At 36.4% G+C, this 17,886-nt stretch overlaps 1 protein-coding gene across 1 annotated transcript in view; it reads right to left on the reverse strand.

The window, feature by feature from the left end:
* Positions 1 to 478: 478 nt before the first annotated feature.
* Positions 479 to 17,886, reverse strand: part of TINAG (tubulointerstitial nephritis antigen) — a 38,768-nt gene continuing 21,360 nt past the window's right edge. Inside the window, exons 8-11 of the mRNA XM_064710120.1 lie at positions 17,504 to 17,549; positions 12,996 to 13,101; positions 2,445 to 2,490; positions 479 to 1,275 (exon numbers count right to left, since the gene is read on the reverse strand). Of these exons, the coding sequence (XP_064566190.1) occupies positions 1,159 to 1,275; positions 2,445 to 2,490; positions 12,996 to 13,101; positions 17,504 to 17,549 (315 nt within the window). The 3' untranslated portion in view covers positions 479 to 1,158. The remainder of the gene's footprint in view (positions 1,276 to 2,444; positions 2,491 to 12,995; positions 13,102 to 17,503; positions 17,550 to 17,886) is intronic.

Here is a 17,886-nt window from a genome sequence, read left to right on the forward strand (position 1 = left end):
TTAACGTGCCATGGTTTCTTTCATAGATAATTTTATTCTATTTGGAATTTGGCCTTTGGATTAATTGAAACACAAAGGGTTAGAAATTATTTAATTTCTTCTTATGCCAATAGTTTCAATATTGGTATTTTAATTAGCAAATAAGCAAAACAGTCCTCAAACTTGTCAAGATTTGCAGCAATGCTCATAGGAGAGAATGTGGGTGAAAAAGCTGCTTCTTCAGATAGAAGTAGCTACGGAAGCATCAGGAGTTCTGTGTGCCTCATTTGCACTAGTGATCCTGGTGACCAACACCAGGAACTGAGCCTGAATTACAGATATGTCAGTCGAGACAAACACCAGAATTACCTTTTCCATCTTTTTCTGTTTGCAACAGACTTGTGGGAATGTTGGCACGTGCTTGTTCTCAGGTTAAACAGGGATTGGAAGGCAAGCAGTTCAGGAATTAGTCTAGTCTAGACTGAATTGAGGAGAAATTACATTTTCTTTTTTTTTTATTTTAATTAAAACATTATTAAAATTGTACCATTTTGGTTGTGGTTGCAGGAACAGGAACACACTCTTTCATTACAAGCTATTTTTGTATTACACTGAATGTATCAACTTTGTGGGATCTAATAGAAAAAAATTAATTTCCTGGATGAGATATTGATACATAGATACAACTTATCTACTTAGTTTTCAGTAAAGGTGGATAGGAAATAATTCTTCAACTACAGGATCAGAACTGCTTACATTTCTTTGGAATTTATTATCCAGTATGATCACGAGACATCTGAGCCAATTTTGTTTGGACGAGCACCTAATATTTCTGAAATAATTTCTGGTCAGGGTGTATATATATTGTAAAGGGATTAATGCTAACACTGTAACTCCGTTTTTTTCAGGCATTGTTCAATGAGGAAGGAACTTCCTGCTCTGTGAGACATCAAGGTTTTCAGTAGTCCTGGATGTAACATGCTTTTAGTCTAGAGGGGTTTTTGTACCGGTGAGATCCAGGTGTGCTGTGATGTCTGCACTGTGTTCAAGTCAGGAAGACTCCATGAGGGCTATTAGAAAGGTAACTGAGAGAGAAGACATCATTTTTTTCCCCCATAAAGACTCAATATACAACGATGGAAAGAATACATATATCAAGCAGAGTATGATACAGATAAACTATGGTTGTCCCAAAGTAGCTAAAATCAGCTTCTCAATATCACACTCATTTTGTCCACGAAGAATCCTAAAATAACCATTTTCTCCCCAGGATTTTCCCCAGGAATTTGCAGCAATCTAGAAGTAAACAAAACAGAAAAAAAAATCAATTTAAATTTTCAAATATTATTTTAAAATGCAGGGTGTAAAATGCAAAATTAATAATTTGTGTTAACTTCCTCTTGAAGGAACAGAGTCTCTCAGATTGGGTGCACTGAGAATTAGTATTTGTCTTTTTCTGATTTCAAATAATTTGTTCCTTTTTCAGTTTGATCAAAATTTAAGTTCCAAAATCAGGGTTAGTAAAAATGGAATAGTATTTCTACAAGACAGTTTAATACATTGAAGCAGAAATCATTACATGAATATTCATATATTTACTGCTGAAAGTGGTTATTGAAACAACAATGGTCAGAATTCCAACTAACCTGTCAGAGATGCACCAAAGATATACATAGATAGATAGATAGATAGATAGATAGATACATACATACATACATACATACATACATACATACATACATTCATACATAAAAGCTGAGTTTTAAAGGATGACGTTTTATTCAGGTAGCTGTTGATTGACATATTAAGAAACTTATTTTCTGATGAAGTCTCAGTAGTCTCAGTAGGTTTTGCCTTTGATACCAGTGAAACTACCTCCCACAAGCCCTGCCATCAGCTGTGTAAACACCAAAGTACCTTCAGATGAACGCAGGAATAATGGGATGAGCTGTTAGTCATAGTCCAAGTGATAAAATTTGACTTATTCTAAATGGCTTAAAGGAAATGTTCTTAGTTTGGTTGGTTTTAGTTTTGAGGGGCTTATTCTGATGGCTGGATAACAATTTCCAACACTGTTTAAACAGAAAATTTGTCTTTTCCAAATATTTTAACAATTACTATTGATTAATTTTACTGACTTTCATTTTCAGACATCAAAAAGAACAGACTCTTCATAGAAATTTTAATAACATTTGAAAAATTGAATAAGTTTTGAAACAGAAAAGGCAGTGTAGGAAAAACCACAGGTATAGGTGGGATGAAGCAGGCTTTAAAATTGAGGTAGGTGGTGCAATAGTTTGAGGGTCAGCATGATAAAAGTTGCCAGAGAGGGAATAGAAATACATAGGACACTTTAAGGTGAAGGAAAAAATCAATGCAGAGAGAGTAAAGAAGTAGATTTTAGATGATCTCTGTTGAGATATTTTTTCATCTGCTTCAAAACACTGTCCCAAGTATTCACTTACCCAATACTTCTGTTTCTGTCCATTTTTGTCAGGTAATGCTCCCCACCTTTTAGAAAAGAATGATATTTTGATGAAACAAGCAGTTAGAAAACACAAGCATTGGCTGTAATCATTATCAGTGTCAGAACAAATCCTGAGTAACAAACTCTGATGATTCAAGTGAGGTTACCTGCTGACTTGCTAACCACAAGTCAAATTGCCATTAGTTATTACAAAAAGTTAACACAAGTCTAGTTTTAGGTTTTCATTGCAAAAACCTGTTTTCATTGACAGAATCTCTCTTCTGGAGAGCTTGCCTGCTGAACTGAACTGTGCAGGAATATTGAAACTATTGTGAGCATATTTCTTCAAATCATCTGAAGATCCCTAGCCACATTTTTGTTAAAAGTCTCATCCAGCACCTTTACAGAAATAGCTGGTGAGTTGGGACTGAAAATATTCCCAGCTTTTCTCAGATTAAATTGGACTACTGACAGCCTAATCTGTTTCATTGAGGGGGGGAGGTGTTGGTGATTTTGTCATCTTTGAGGGCATGCTAACTTTTGTGGAAATATCTGTGAAAGAGAATGCAAGAAATGTTCCCCACCTGCCAAGTGATAGGATTTTCACAGAGGTATAGCTGTAGCTGAACTGCTTAGTATTCTGAGTTTTAGGTCTCACTTTATACACAGGGAGGAAGTTCCAACCCAATCGCCTGGATGTATTTCAGTGAGCAAGAATTGCACTGCACACCTTAGGTAGTTAAGTCCACATGGGTTTTCAGCTGCACCTTAAAGAGCTCTGTCTTGTTTTGAATTTCTACAAGAAATGCTTGTCTAGTTTCTATTCACAGCTCATCATGCTTGGGTGCCTATGAAAGGGCACAAATAAACAGAAAACCAAAGATGTGAACTTTTAGATGGTTTTCCCCAGTGTGAAGTTAATCCTAGGATATATCAAATGCCATTGACAGGGTGTTTACTGGTGTATATCCCATCAACACTGCCTGAGCTGTATTTGCAGTGCTCCAGCCATTTTCAAAGGCAACCAGCAAAAATATGATGAGAAATCCCACACTGTGAATGGGGAAAATGGGATTTTTCTGTCATCCTTTTGTTTGAGCAGCAACAGTGACATCAACTCTCCTTGGTTAACAGTGAACCATCATTTACATGGAATGCCTGTGCTTTCATCCAAAGGGAAAAAGGAAAGGAAGATAAATTGGTGACTAGCAGAGAGATGAAGTGTGGATTGAATTTGCAAACATAAATTGTAGCTACTGATGATTAAATTCAAGGAATCATAAAAACAATATTTGCCATGATGAGCCTGGAATGCAATTATTTGTCTTTTAAAGAGGCCTCATGATGCATTTTCTTTTCATTACCACATGAATGTTCAGGGATTTTCAATAATTGCCGTTTCTTTGCCAAATATTTCAGATACAATCTCTCATGATCATAATTTTTTTAAAAGTTGTAGGCTTTTGAATTTCATATCAGATTCAGATTTACTTCTTTACTCGTGGCTATTTTACTAAAAAAAATACAGCAGCTGTAATGTGAAAGTCCAATATTTACATTAGTCTCAAAGACAGAAAATTGCCTTGAATTGAAATTCATATACTCCTGCATTTCATACTACACATAATTTCTCCTGCTTGCTTGAATATGACAATATCCCACAGGGTCACATTCCTGTGATTAAATGTTTTTCTAACATTTGTTATTTTCTAAAAGAGTCAACTTCTAGTTTCATACATTGACAGGAATTAATCAATTCTTAGAAATGTTTCTAAATAAAAGAAGACTTATAAGCCATGATAGAAAAGGAAACTTTTTTTTATCCCTGACTATAACATTTCCATTAATTTAGTTTCCCAGCGTTTGTGTCATCATAGATACATAGGCACTTGAGATATGCATTTTATTTACAGTTTGGAAAGAAGACGCCTATGGGTATTCATCAAATACTCTAAATTAAAGTAAATTAAAATCTAGAGTGCAGCCAGCAGGTCAGAAGAAGCGATGGATTTCCTTTTTTTGGGACTGCAATTCTGTGTCCAGTGCCCATTCCTGAGCTTTCCCATACAGGAAAGTCATAAACAGGCTGGAAAGAGACCAGCAAGAATCCAGTGAGATGTTTGGAGCACAGGATGTATGAGGAGAGGCTGAGGGAGCTGGCTTTGTGCCGCCCTCAGGAGAGAAGGCTCAGGGCAGATATTTGTTGTCTTCTCTGCAAAGGGTGGGTAAAGAGAAGATAGAACAGACTCCCCTGATACGTTTTGGTGGTCCCCCCACTGCTCCCCTTCTACATCCCCTACTTGAACTTCAGTCTCCAGTGGAGGTAATGATGGCTGCATCCAGCTAACTCTAGACAGCATTCCTGATCATCTTCCCTGTAGAGCAGCAGCTCAGAGGAAAAAAAAAAAAAAAAGCATAATCCTGGAGGAGTTTCATGAAGTAACTGAACTCCCAGTGGAATTGGTTACCAAGTGGAATTGACAGAGACTTCTTGAAAGTGACACATTCTTGGACAGCATCCATTAGAGAGCAATATTGTATTTTCTGGAAGATGACCAAAACAATCTAATCACACTCTTTTGTTTGCTTTTGTGATTATTCCAGCTTGATATTTACTCCAAATGAATGCCATTTTAAAAGCAAAGAGATGCTGGATCTCATTGGACTTGTACAGACAGGGAATTTCTCCGAGTTATTTTTGCAAAGCTTTAGATCACTAATGTCCCTACCTTTGGTATTTTTTAGAAAACCTTTCTACCTTATGTCCTGGTTTCCATTAGAAAGAGGGTTTTTGTTTTTCTCTCAGTAGTTGTAACAGTACTGTGATTTGAATTTGGAATGAGGGTGATGTTGATAACACACTGATTTTTCAGGTTTTGCTAAGTAAGGACTTTTTTATCCTTTTGTCTCATGCTTTAACAGTGAAGAGGAATGCAAAATAAACTAGGAGGAATCCTAGCTGGGACAGGTGGCTGGAAGTGACCAAAAGCATATTCCACACCACAGAAATCATGCCCAGTATATAAACTGGGGGAAGTTACCAGAAACGTGTCCTTCCTGGGTTCAGGAAGGAGGTTCTGACTGGTGTCAGTCAGCAATTGCATCATCCAGCACTTCTTTTTCCCTTTTTGTTATCACTTGCCATTAGTATTGTATTTTACATTATTTTTGATTATTAAACTGGTCTTATCTCAATCTACAAGTTTGACTGTGATTTTATCCCCCATTCCACTGGGGTGTGTGGGGGGAGAGATGTTGTTGAGAGAGTGACTGCTTAGTTTCCAACTGTACTTAAATCATGACACTATTTCATATCCAAACTTCCTGTTTTTATTTAGAAGAAAAAGATGAGGTTTTAAGAAATCATCAAGAAGATCTGTTTATCAATTACTGAAAATTACTTTTGAAAGGGAGTTTTCTTCTCTCTGGCAAAAATATTCTGTGAGATATACTCCACTTAGCTTTTCCAAAAGAAACTATCATGATCTTCAATCAAAAATAACCTTGAAATTAAAAAAAGTAATTTCACAAAACTGCATTCAATCCCCTTCAGGAAAAAAAGTAAGCAATGTGTTTCCATTTACTCCAAGGAAACCTGCTCCAAGTGACTCTGTGAAAAGAATTTTGTTGCTATTTCAGATAAGTGGATGAGTTCTTGTGGTCTCATATAAAATGATTTTCATAATTTTGTGTCCAATTTTATATAGTGGAGGCACCTTAACTGTCCTTTTCAGTAAAAACTTTCCCTTGACATTAACTCTGTAGGAGCAAGCCCTGAATACACAACTCTGCCTGATAGGTAAAAAACTAGAATACAGAGACTGTTTCACCAGTATTACAGAAAACATGTTCATAACACACTGATTTTTTACTAAAAAAAATACATCAGCTGTAATTTTTTATTGGAAATTGGTTTTATTTTAACATTTCCCAGTTTGTTTTTCAATAAACTACCCCACTAAAATTTAGGTGGACTTCACGAGGAAAGCATAAAGAAAGCTATCAGGAAAAAATGTAAGGTGAAACTTAATCATCAAATAAAATAATAAAAAATGGGAAATATAACATAACACATGAAAAATGTTATCAGCAGTGGCTTCAAAACTATGGTGTTTTGGCAGGTCGCAGAAACTAGGTTCAAGGGTGCTTACACTCACTTTTGTAGGTAAAATGCTCTTAACAGCAAATACAGTGAAGATTTCTGAAGATTGTGCTAAATAATGTTATACAAAATGTCTCCTTAAGACTGAAGGTATGAACAGATAACATATATGGCCTTAAAAATAAAGAGGAATGGCAGGTTTTAGATCTCAAGCTAATTTCTGCAGATTAGCTGTTATTAGTGGAAGTCAATGCTTTGCGTTAACCAAGGATTTAAACTGCTTGCTGGACATAAATATATGCAGTCCAAAAACTCCTCATCTCAGTTTCTTCCTGGACTTGATTGTATAACTATCATAATGCTACCCGAGAAAGGAGTTGTAATTATTGTGGACCATGTCCTATTCTTAGAGCTGGTTCACAACAAAAATTTTTGAAGTACACTTCAAAAATTAGCAATTTTATCTACTCAATTAGATAAAAGTTTAATTCTTAATCTTGTATTAAAAATAAGAAGGTTAGGGTCACTAACTTATGTTCACCACAAGAAAAAGCTTCTTAGAAAGTGGCTGCTGGAATTTGAAATTGTAGTTTTGCGTAGACTTTTCAACATGAGGTGAGTCAAACTGAGCCAGTGAGCCAAGGGTTAAATCACTCCCACAGATGCCACAGATCCCACAGATCTACTGTAATGAATTGTATGAGAGATAGTCTCAGGGATTTAACTGCATGAAACATCAGACACTGTATCTTTTCCCCATGATCTCCTCATGTATTTCTCTTTGCTATAAAATGTCTGAGTGTTACTGTTTAATTTTTAACTTTAATACCTGATGTTGATTGTCTGACATTGAAAAAATAATTAATTTTCCCCATGAAAGAAGAAGGGAACTCAAGCCCAGGTTTCTTATTCAGGAACAAAACAGTTTGGGTTATGACTCTGGATGTTTAAGATGTTACTTGTTTGTAGTTATTTTGAGTGTCAGATCTAGTGAGGGCAACTAAGAGAAAAATATAGAGAAAAACAGTCTCCAAAGGCAAAACCCCAGATATCACTATCACTTGATAGTCAAGACGTTGGACTTTGGATAGGTGAATCATTTAATTATGTATCAAATCTCAGAATGTTGTTGCTCTGTCTGGCTGTCTCCTCAACATTAAACCACAAGCTCTTTGCCTCACATATCAATTTTATCTCCATTAGTATGGCTTTTTGTGTTAAACATTCAACCAATGTTTTTTCAGAGCATAGAAGTTTCAGTTTAGTAGCTGGCCAAGCCACTTAATCTACTGCATTATTCCATTTGAATCTTTCAGTGAATTGCTAATTAAAATAGAGGGGAAATATGTTTGCAGCTAATGTACATCTCAGTGTCCTCTTATTAAAGCCTTTTGTCATTCTGAGCTCCTTCCAAGCGTTGAAAATCTATCTTGTTCATGAAAGATTATCAAGGTTTTTAATAACATTTGTTTGCTTCCTCCAAGCCTTAAAGTGATAGTACCTAGATTTAATTGCAGCCAAAGGCATGGGCTTTTGAGACTGTGGATTTTTCAGTGTCATGGCTTCAGCAGCTGCAGCTTTTTAGTGAGGTATGGATCATATATTGTAGCTTGGCACTGATACTAAAGTGATTCAGAAATAAAAGTCTGAGAGATTTGTCTGAACAAGCTGCAAACATTCAGGATGGGTACTTTACTTCACTAACTTTGAAAAGATATTTGTTTGAACTAGAACCACAGCTAATCCATCCAATGTACTTCCTTGACTGAGCTGTACTTTCCTTACCAAACAGACTATAGCATTTTATACCAACAAATCTGCCCCAGGTTTTCTTTTCCTATAGACATTACATTTCTTTTCCTAGATGGAACTAAGAAAGCCAGAAGACTAGAAAGAAGAGAAAATAAAATATAAAAAACCCAGCCAACCAACCAACAAGAACAAAAAAAATTGCAGAGAACCTGGTAGAGAACAAATATGACAGGTCTGATCAGAAATCCTAGCTTAAATGTACAGATATCAAAGAAATCTACCATCGAGTTCATCTTTGATGTGAATTTAGTCTTTTTTTATTAAGAGACCTTGAGATAAAAATGACAGTTTTGTATGTCATTTTTCAGTCATCAATCTTCTTTAAATAGGAGAGTGCCAATGAAAAATGAAAATTACCAAACTCATAGTTTGTCCTCTTTAGTCCCACTGCCATTTGCAGTTTTGTTGTGCCTCTTTAACTGATTTTCATTCTGGTGTCATTAAGAGCTGTAATTTTGGAGGTATGGATCCATGAATGCATGTATGGACATACACACATACATATGCAAGATTCTGAAAATACTGTCTTACTATGAATATTATGCACCAGTCATTTTATTTTTAAGCAACTTTAAGGTGTCATTCCATGGGGGATTTCTGTAATCTAATCTAGAATTTTTCATTTTAGCTATTTAAGTGTGATGTTATCCCACAGATTTTATTATAGTCTAAAAGGAGAAATCAGATCCAACAAAGAAATTCAGCTCACCTTTAGATACTTGAGCAAGAGCAGATGAATATCCATAAGAGATAAAGGAAACATGCAGAGGCATAGGAATTTAACTTTACTACGTCAAAACTTAGCTGTTATGTATCCCAATCTCCATTACTCACTTTTTCTGCTTAAATCCCTGTGTCTAGAATAGACACAGAAACTGCCTGAGAGATCCTGCTCTCTTCAAGTATCAGTGGGTCAGTCCATCCTGCCTTCAGATTACTGAAAGCCCTATTTCTCTAGAGAGACTGACAAACACAAACACTCTGCTACCCACAACAGCCTCCACCTGGCTCTTCCACACTTTCCTTTCTTCCTTCCATGCTGTTCTGTCTTTTCATATTCTCTCCCTGAGCCTGAGGTCCCACAGTACCTCACAGTACTGCACTGGGAGATAGACTCCCAGTCTTGTCACAGCTGGTTTTATAAATAAACTTTTGATAGAAAATAACTTGCAATTTCCCCTTTGCAGAACAAGGGAAGCCAGTCTAAACATTTAAAATCCTTCTGGTCCAATGATCAATCGAGCAGTTTGTATGTACATTTCTGGTTTTATACAAATAACTCTTGCAAGCGTCACCAAAATGTTTTTGCATTTTATCACTCCATTGCCTTATATGTTGCACAATTCATGAGCAATTTAAGGCATTTTCAAAAATGTTTCTGAGATATTACAAATATCGCTTAATAGCGTCTGTTATTATTATGGCTGGCTTTTACAAGTATTGAACGTCTTTTATGGAAGGGATTATAAATAAAAATAAGCCTACCATAAACCTCAGCCCACAAAAAACTGCATATTTTATCCTATCTATCAGCATGTCTCTGCTCCTTTTTGTCTCCCTAGGAGCCATCTCAGCTAAGCAAAATGCAAATATTCATCAGTATTTTTATCTGAAGTACAACTATGATGAGATTCCCATGAGTTTTTTATTGAAGTCAAGGAGTCTACATTTTCTTTTGCTTACAAGCTATATATGAATGACAAAGAACTTATACCCACAACACATATTTTGCATTCCAATTCATTGAAACTCATTTAATATAATAAATTATATTAAAAAGTGGTGGCTTAATCCTGAAGACATTAAAATCTATACAATGAAGTGGTTTAAAGTTCATGATGCAGAATCACATTTTATGGCTGGATTTATCATTGCTAGAAGCACCTAGCTTAAGGCTCCAGCAGCCTCCAGCTTTTTAAGATCTAATTCAATTTTTACAGTTAAACAGGTCTGCAAGTATTTTATATGGCACAACCTTGGAGGTTTCAACATTTGTGCCTTAGACAATTTCAGGATTGGTAAATCTTTATACTGTTGGATCCATTGGATACTTCAGGAATATTCAAATTAAATAAATGAGTTAGTAAGAAAATACATTGCCACATATTAAAGTCTGAACAAGTCTAGGGTTTCATATATAATATTCATCTTCAGTTTTCTTCTTTTTCCTTCACTTAAGTTCTTTTTCAGTACATCAGATCACTTGTCTTTCCTCCTTCTCAGTGTTTACCAGTGACCATTCAACACAGTCCTGTGTCTCAGCCAAGGTGTTCAGATTTTGCTTACAGTGGTCCCTTACCTAAGGGTTGCTATATTTTCTTTTCACAGCCTGCCAGTTCCCATTTAAATCAGCATCCACTTCAGCAAGGAAATACAGAATCGTAGAATATCCTGACTAGCAAGGGACCCACAAGGATCATTGAGTCCAACTCCTGGCCCCGCACAGGACATCCCAAGAGTCACACCCAGTACCCGAGAGCATTGTCCAAATGCTTCTTGAACTCTGTCAGGCTGTGCTGTGACCACTGCGCTGGGGAGCTGTTCTAGTGCCCAACCACCCTCTGGGTGAAGAATCTCTTTTTAATATCCAACATAAACCTCCCTGGCACAACTTCAGGCCATTCCCTTGGATTCTGTCTCTGTTCACCCCAGAGAAGAGATCAGTGTCTGCTCCTTCTCCTCCCCTCACAAGGAGCTGTGACTGCAGTGAGGTCTCCCCTCAGTCTCCTCCAGGCTGAATGGACCAAGTGACCTCAGCTGCTCCTCATACAGCCTCTTCTCAAGGCCCTTCACCATCTTTGTTGCCCTCTAATAGTTTAATAACTTTCTTTTATTGCAGTGCCCAAAATTGCCCCCAGCACTTGAAGTGAGGCTGTGCCAGTTCAGTGCAGAGAGGGACAATCCCCTCCCTTGCCTGGCTGGCAATGCTGGGCCTGATAACCCCCAGGACTGGCCTTCCTGGCCAGGGCACTGCTCAGTCATATTCAACTTTCAATCAGGTCCTTTTCTGTGGCACTGCTTTCCATTATTTCATTTCCCAGTCTGTCTGTACATCCAGGGTTGCCCCATCTCAGGTGCAGAATCTGGCACTTTCCCCTGCTGAGCTTCATATGGTTGGTACACATGGTTGGCACTTTAGTTATCTCCTCCTCTCTCCCTCCTCAGCCATCACTTTGTCCCCTGGTGCTATTCTTGCATAATCACTCATCTGGGCAGGTTATTCTGCACAAAGGTGGAGCAGCTTGTCTTAGGGAAGAGTTCTCATCACCCTATGTTTGCACCAAGCGTACTTCACAGCCCTCCCAGCACCCGAACTCAGCCTCACAGCAGCTCATTCCAGAGCTAAAGTATTCAAATTGCACTGCACATTTTACTGTCTAATGTTATTGGTTTCTCATGGCTGTTACCTTAAATACAGATACAAAAAACAACACTTACCATCTGTCCTCTATAAATATATTTTCCTAATTTAGTGCCCCATTTTTCTACACTAAATTCCAGTTTCTCTTTTTCATTGCTGCACAATATTCTCTATAATCATATGATTGGGAGTTTTTCCTTTATTTGCCTGAGTCAATACTTTTTGCAGCAGTATCAAAGATGATCTGGCATAAGCCTGCTGCATGTCTTTGCTTCTATGTCACTGTCAAGCACACTCTTGTAATCTATAGGCAGCAGTTTCCACAACCATGAAGGGCATTCCCATTCCCTTCATGAAGATGTCTTCACTAAGATCACAAGCACAAAATTAACCTTATTTTGCAATTTTATGTTCTTGAAGTACTTGTTGAAAATACTCTCAGTAATTTTCCTAGCACACATGGAATCATTACTTATATGATATTCTAGACCACTGATAAAATATTTTCTTGAGATTCCACAGTCATTTTTAGGTGTATTCACTCATTGATTTAATAAAAGTTCATCCTTGTATACTCCTTCCATGGCAAATAATAAAGCCTTGTGGTCTGTTCAGTAATTCAATGCATTATTAGACATTTGTCTTCTTATTATAGTGTCCTGGTCTACATTTGAGAGGAGATCCACTAGTGTACTACACACATGCTTCTGAAGCAGTTTTCCAAATAAAATCAGCAGCATCTCAGCAGCAGTTGGTTTCTGTTCAGGGCACAGAAAGCCTAGACTGCTGTGCCAGTAAACTATACCATTTAAGTGGGAGGTCACTGTCAATTTTCATGTTTCTATTTGCATTCGCTTTGGCGGCATATTTGAAGAAAATGATATCAACTTTGTTCACAACTTGGAATATTTGTGAATACCCAACCAAGTATTTTTATATGGTATATGTATATTTTTTTAATATATGTATGTGTGTATGTGGGTTTTAATTATATATATATATATATATATATATGGGGCTAAATGGTTTATTCTATAAACATTATGTTTGATGGTTTTGAACAAATATAAGAGTAGATTAAGAGATGATGGGTCTACACCTCTTTTCAATACTCTCCAAAATTCATAGACAAGGGAAAAATGAAACATCAGTCCTATGTTGGGAGCTAGCAGATGGCTGTGACAGTCAAATCTTTGGTTTACAGACTGGTCATTGACATTTTATTACACTCATGACTGGCAGAGAAAAAGGGTAAAGGAATGTGCTTTACTCACCCAAGGAGTTTGACTGAATGAGTTTTCCATTTAGATCCTGCTTTCTGGGAGTGTCGATATATTCCCTCTTTGTAAAGGAAAAAATCTTCATACACTTTCATTATAGCTGAAAAACAGTAGGAAAAATCACAGTCAGCAAACATAACCTCTGTTATTCTTTGCTCCTTGCATTTTACCAGTGGAATTCTTGTAGTGAGTTGGATTGCATTAAGTGCACTTTGTAATTCCACTAAAAGCATCAATTTCTCAGAAGTATCCTGCTGTGAGTGAACCAATGGAAATACTTCAACAAAGTTCTCTCTACGGTCTCTTATCAAGTTTGTCAGTTTTCCTTGTCATGGAAACTCCCTCTCACTGACTTCTTCCAATGCACTGAGAGGAAACATTGCCTCGTGAAGGCTTACATAAATTTTGAAATCTAATTCAATAAAATTAATCTCCACAAGGTTCATATATAAACTACTCAGTTCAGACTAGCATCTGCATATTCAAGAAAAGTATTTAACAGAAAATGTATATCCTGTGAAATATAGTGGAGTGAAATGCCTTTTTCTGAAACTTAAAGTTCATCAAATACACAGTAATCTCCTTAAAGAAAACGAAATTGTATACATATAAATCGTGACTGCTAGTTAAAAGTGTGGGAAAAGTCACCCCTTTTTTCATAAAAAATGTAAGGTGAAGGAGCTGATGGACTGAACTTTTGTGCAAGAAAATGAAGATTACAAGTTGCATTTTATGCCTATTTATTATTTCTTAGGACCATAATTCGTTTATTAAGAAAATAGTTTGGGTTTCTTTCCACATATGTTCTGCCACCATTAGTAAAATTTGCTTTATGGTGGGCTACCAGATCCCGAGAAATGAAAGTATTTTTCAGGTCTACATTACCTTTAGATTCCAGTGAATTAGAAGCATTAATTATAAGCTTCATTCCATTTTATTTTTAGCTTATGATTTTAACTGCCGCACAGCTTAGAACATGAGAATTAGTGAAATCCAATTTCCTAAAGTCTTGCACCTTGGGAGTCCCATAAAGTACAAGTCTCACTGACCACTTTTTTATGTGGTTGGACCATTTATAACATATGTGCCTGGTATAGATCTGCAGTGTCCAGTAAGATGACACTGCCATATTTTCTGTCTGGCATACTTACAAATTTCTTTTTCCTACCTGAATATTTTCATAAACTTGAAGAAAATTAACTGTCTTTAAAAGAACCTTTATCATATTTGGCTGAAGATATGAAACAGTCAAAAATTTTAGGGGATGAGAGAGATTTCTCAAAACATGGTGAAGTGAGGCCAATTGCCTTGCCACAGACAAGCCTGATATTGTGCCCCCTCCCCATCACAGCTTGGTTGAAGCTCTGGCAATGAGACCCGCTGCTCCTGTGCAAAGGCTCTCCTTCCTCTCTGGGAAAGGGGAGTCCCATCTGATGCCAGGCCATCCCATTGTCAAAATCCTCCAACACTTTAGCTGTGACGCCATGGAGCCATGATGTCTTAATAGACTCAGCCCATCTGTTTCTTCCAATGTTGCTGCCTTCAACTGTAAGTACAAAGGAGAATACAACTTGTGCCCCAAATGAGACACATACTTGTCTGTGAAGAGATATCATACCTAAATTTTTTCCATTGAAACGAAGTAGAAATTTTTGAAGTGTATTTCCAGAATAACTTTAGTTTATGTGATAGAATTTTATCCATGATTGTATATTACATATACTTTGCACACCTGGGCACATGTGTACACACAGATTTTTATATGTGTGTAAATATATATACCCATGTGTATGTAATACCTTGTAATCAGGACCTAAACAATGGTATGGTCTGGATTTAGAGTGGTCTGAGTGCATGAAGTACAGGATGGACAAAGATGATGGTATTTCTAGATCTAGCACTGAGATATTTTTATTTATCCAATGGCTTTGTCCTGATGCAGACTGTGACTTGGACAGGACAAGGTGATCACAGTCTACCACCTAATTTTGTTCCTTCTCACATAGGAAAGACTTTGCATTTCCCAAAATGAACAGATTAATTATTAATGAATTAGAAAAGGCAGCGATTTTCATAAGATTTAGTATACTTCATGCATGGGCTACTTCAGTCATGCTGAGCTTGTCAGATCTATGCATATAGATGCAGCAGATTAAAAGATTGATTCCACTATGCATTCCCCTGCATAAAATGCTTAAATAGGATTTTTTGTCTCTTTTTAATCATACAAAGACATGAGAAATTAAAACTAGTTGCTACAAAAGGAAACAGAGTTTAGATTCTACATTAATATAGTCAAGCACTTTCTACAAATCATTTTCTCCATCTTTTTATAGATTTACATTCTTTAGCAAATATAAAAACTTTTCCCAAGATCATAACAGATGAAATCATAAGTTTTGTGGGGTCAAAACTGTGATGTATTGCCAGCAATGTGTGAGCCTGTATTTTAATCGAGACTGACTAATGTGTCAGAGAGGATAATTTTTCTCCATCAGCCTTTTAACTGTCAGAGTATTTCCTAAATTCCATGAAAAAAAAATGTATGGGCAATATTAGGATTGTCCATCCAAATGTTTTGAAATTATTGGTGAAATTTCACTATGTTTACTTGAAAATGAATTTCTTAAAATCTAGTATTTCATCTTTGAATCAAAAATTGCTAATTGTTCCGTTTCTGTACCACGTAAGACAATGATGTAGGTCAAAGAGAAATTGTCATTCAAACTTGAAAGCTGTATAACATAAAATCTTCAATTATATTCCTAAACCTACTGCTTACTGCTTCACAGTTGTTAAAAAACTTTTTTTTCTTGAATTGAATATGTCTAAAAATCCAAAACCATTCATCATCATGATCTTGAAGGGATCTTGAATATTTCCCAGCTATTAAACATTGCTTAGTACATTAGAAAAGACTGTCCCTGAGCATTTTGTATGTTCGTCAGAAATGACAAGTGAATGAATAATGGAAAACCCCTTCAGTATTTGAAGATCATTTGCAGAAAAATTATGATAAGGTTTTAAAATTAGACTTTTGCCCTGGTTGCATTTGTAATATAGGAAGTTAGAAGAGAGGATCAGTGACAAATTACAGGGTCATAACTGTGATTAATTTAAAACTCATATTAAAGCCAAAAGAAAAAAGAGCAAGTGATTTCAGTCAGTGATGCATAGTCTCGATTATATGCTGTTATGTAGATCTTGATTTTTCTACAAACAACATTACCTTAACCTGATACACAAAAGCCTTATATTTAAAAAAATTGAATTGTTGAGTAGCTAAATCCTAACAAATGGCTGAATATTGATTATTTCATGTGTACAATTTAGTACTAGCAGATTTAATCTAGAAGAATGTTTGAGGTTTGAAACTCTATCTTGAGGATCCTTTTTATCATTTTCTAAAACTGGCAGAAATTACTGTTTTTCCATCTAGGTCAAATGGAATGTGGGAAATAATATTTTCCTTGAGCAAACAAACAAAAAAGACTGATGATGTTGATCTTGTTAAGTCTGAACTTCAGATTAATTGCAGCTGCCCACATAAAGAGCTTTAAGAAGTAATTTCAACTACATGATGCATCAAAATGAGTTCCATCTCATAATCAAAACCATTTGAATAATAAATTGAAGATTATGATAATTCCTTATATAATTAAAGGCAGTAGAAATGCAGAAGTCACCTGAAGTAAAATTCTTTGGGTTTGCATCAGCCAGCCATCCAAGAGAGGTGGAGATCCTGCACTGTGACCATTCTCCATCATCCCAAGCCCCACATCCATCAATCTCTAGTTACACTGGCCTGGGCTGTGAGCAGGAACCTGCATTTTCAGCTGGTGCCAGCCCCATACATGGCCATAAATGGATAGTATCCAGGGTAAAAAAAAATAAGTTTGCAGTTCCCTACTCAATGCTGAGTCTCTGAGTGAAGTCTCTGTATTTCTGACCTCTAAGAGGTCAGGGATCTTCATTGCAAAGTTCAGCAGAAAAATTCAAAACTAGTGGGCGTCAGAAAGAGCATTTGAGCTCTGAAATGAGAAATTCTGGGGTATTTCAGTACTGAATGATTTGCTGGAAGGCCCATATAGTTCAGCATTATCTTCAGAGGAGAGCAGGTCTGGTGGGCTGGCCTTAGCTGTGGGGGAATCAACCCCAGCCCTATGGAACCAAGTCTGGCTAACCTTTAATTCCATAAATTGCTATTTCACCAATGATCAAAGAACTGTCATGAAAAAAGGCACACAGATTTCCTGCACACACATTATGCACAAATTTTCAACATATCCAGTTCAAGGTCATTTTACTCTTTACAGGCTCTGATGCAGCCATGCTGCGTTTAGGGCCACTATTTACCCACCAAATGTCCCTGGATGGACTACAGTGCATATGACTTGTTTCTCCACTGTGGCATATAATTTGCATTTTCTAATATTTTCATACAAGGTCATTGCTCAGTCTAACTATTTCAATAATGTTATCATCCTTTAAACTTACCATACCTTGCACTGGTCCTCTCTCCTTGATTTCTTTCATTATATCAGTTTCCTGACAGGAGATGAGAGCAGCAACAGAGAGAGCAAGGGAAGATAACATTTATTAAATAAAATTAAAACTCACACTAATTTATCATTACATATATAGTGTAAGTATACCTTTGTACTTTTATTTCTGCTGGAGAATATTTGGTTTACCAAATTAACAAAACCTTCAGAAACATGTTTGAGAAGACAAATGCACTGTTATGACAGCATACTTTCTTTTCTATCTCAAATTTCTATGGGACCACAAAGTATCAACTTTAAAGAGATGATGTACAACTGAGAAACTATAAAGAATTTCAACTCATAGGAAAATTCAAGGGGAACATAAAGGAAAATTCACA

This window comes from Zonotrichia leucophrys, chromosome 3 (genome assembly GCF_028769735.1).
Source record: "Zonotrichia leucophrys gambelii isolate GWCS_2022_RI chromosome 3, RI_Zleu_2.0, whole genome shotgun sequence".
Classification (NCBI taxonomy): Eukaryota; Metazoa; Chordata; class Aves; order Passeriformes; family Passerellidae; genus Zonotrichia; species Zonotrichia leucophrys.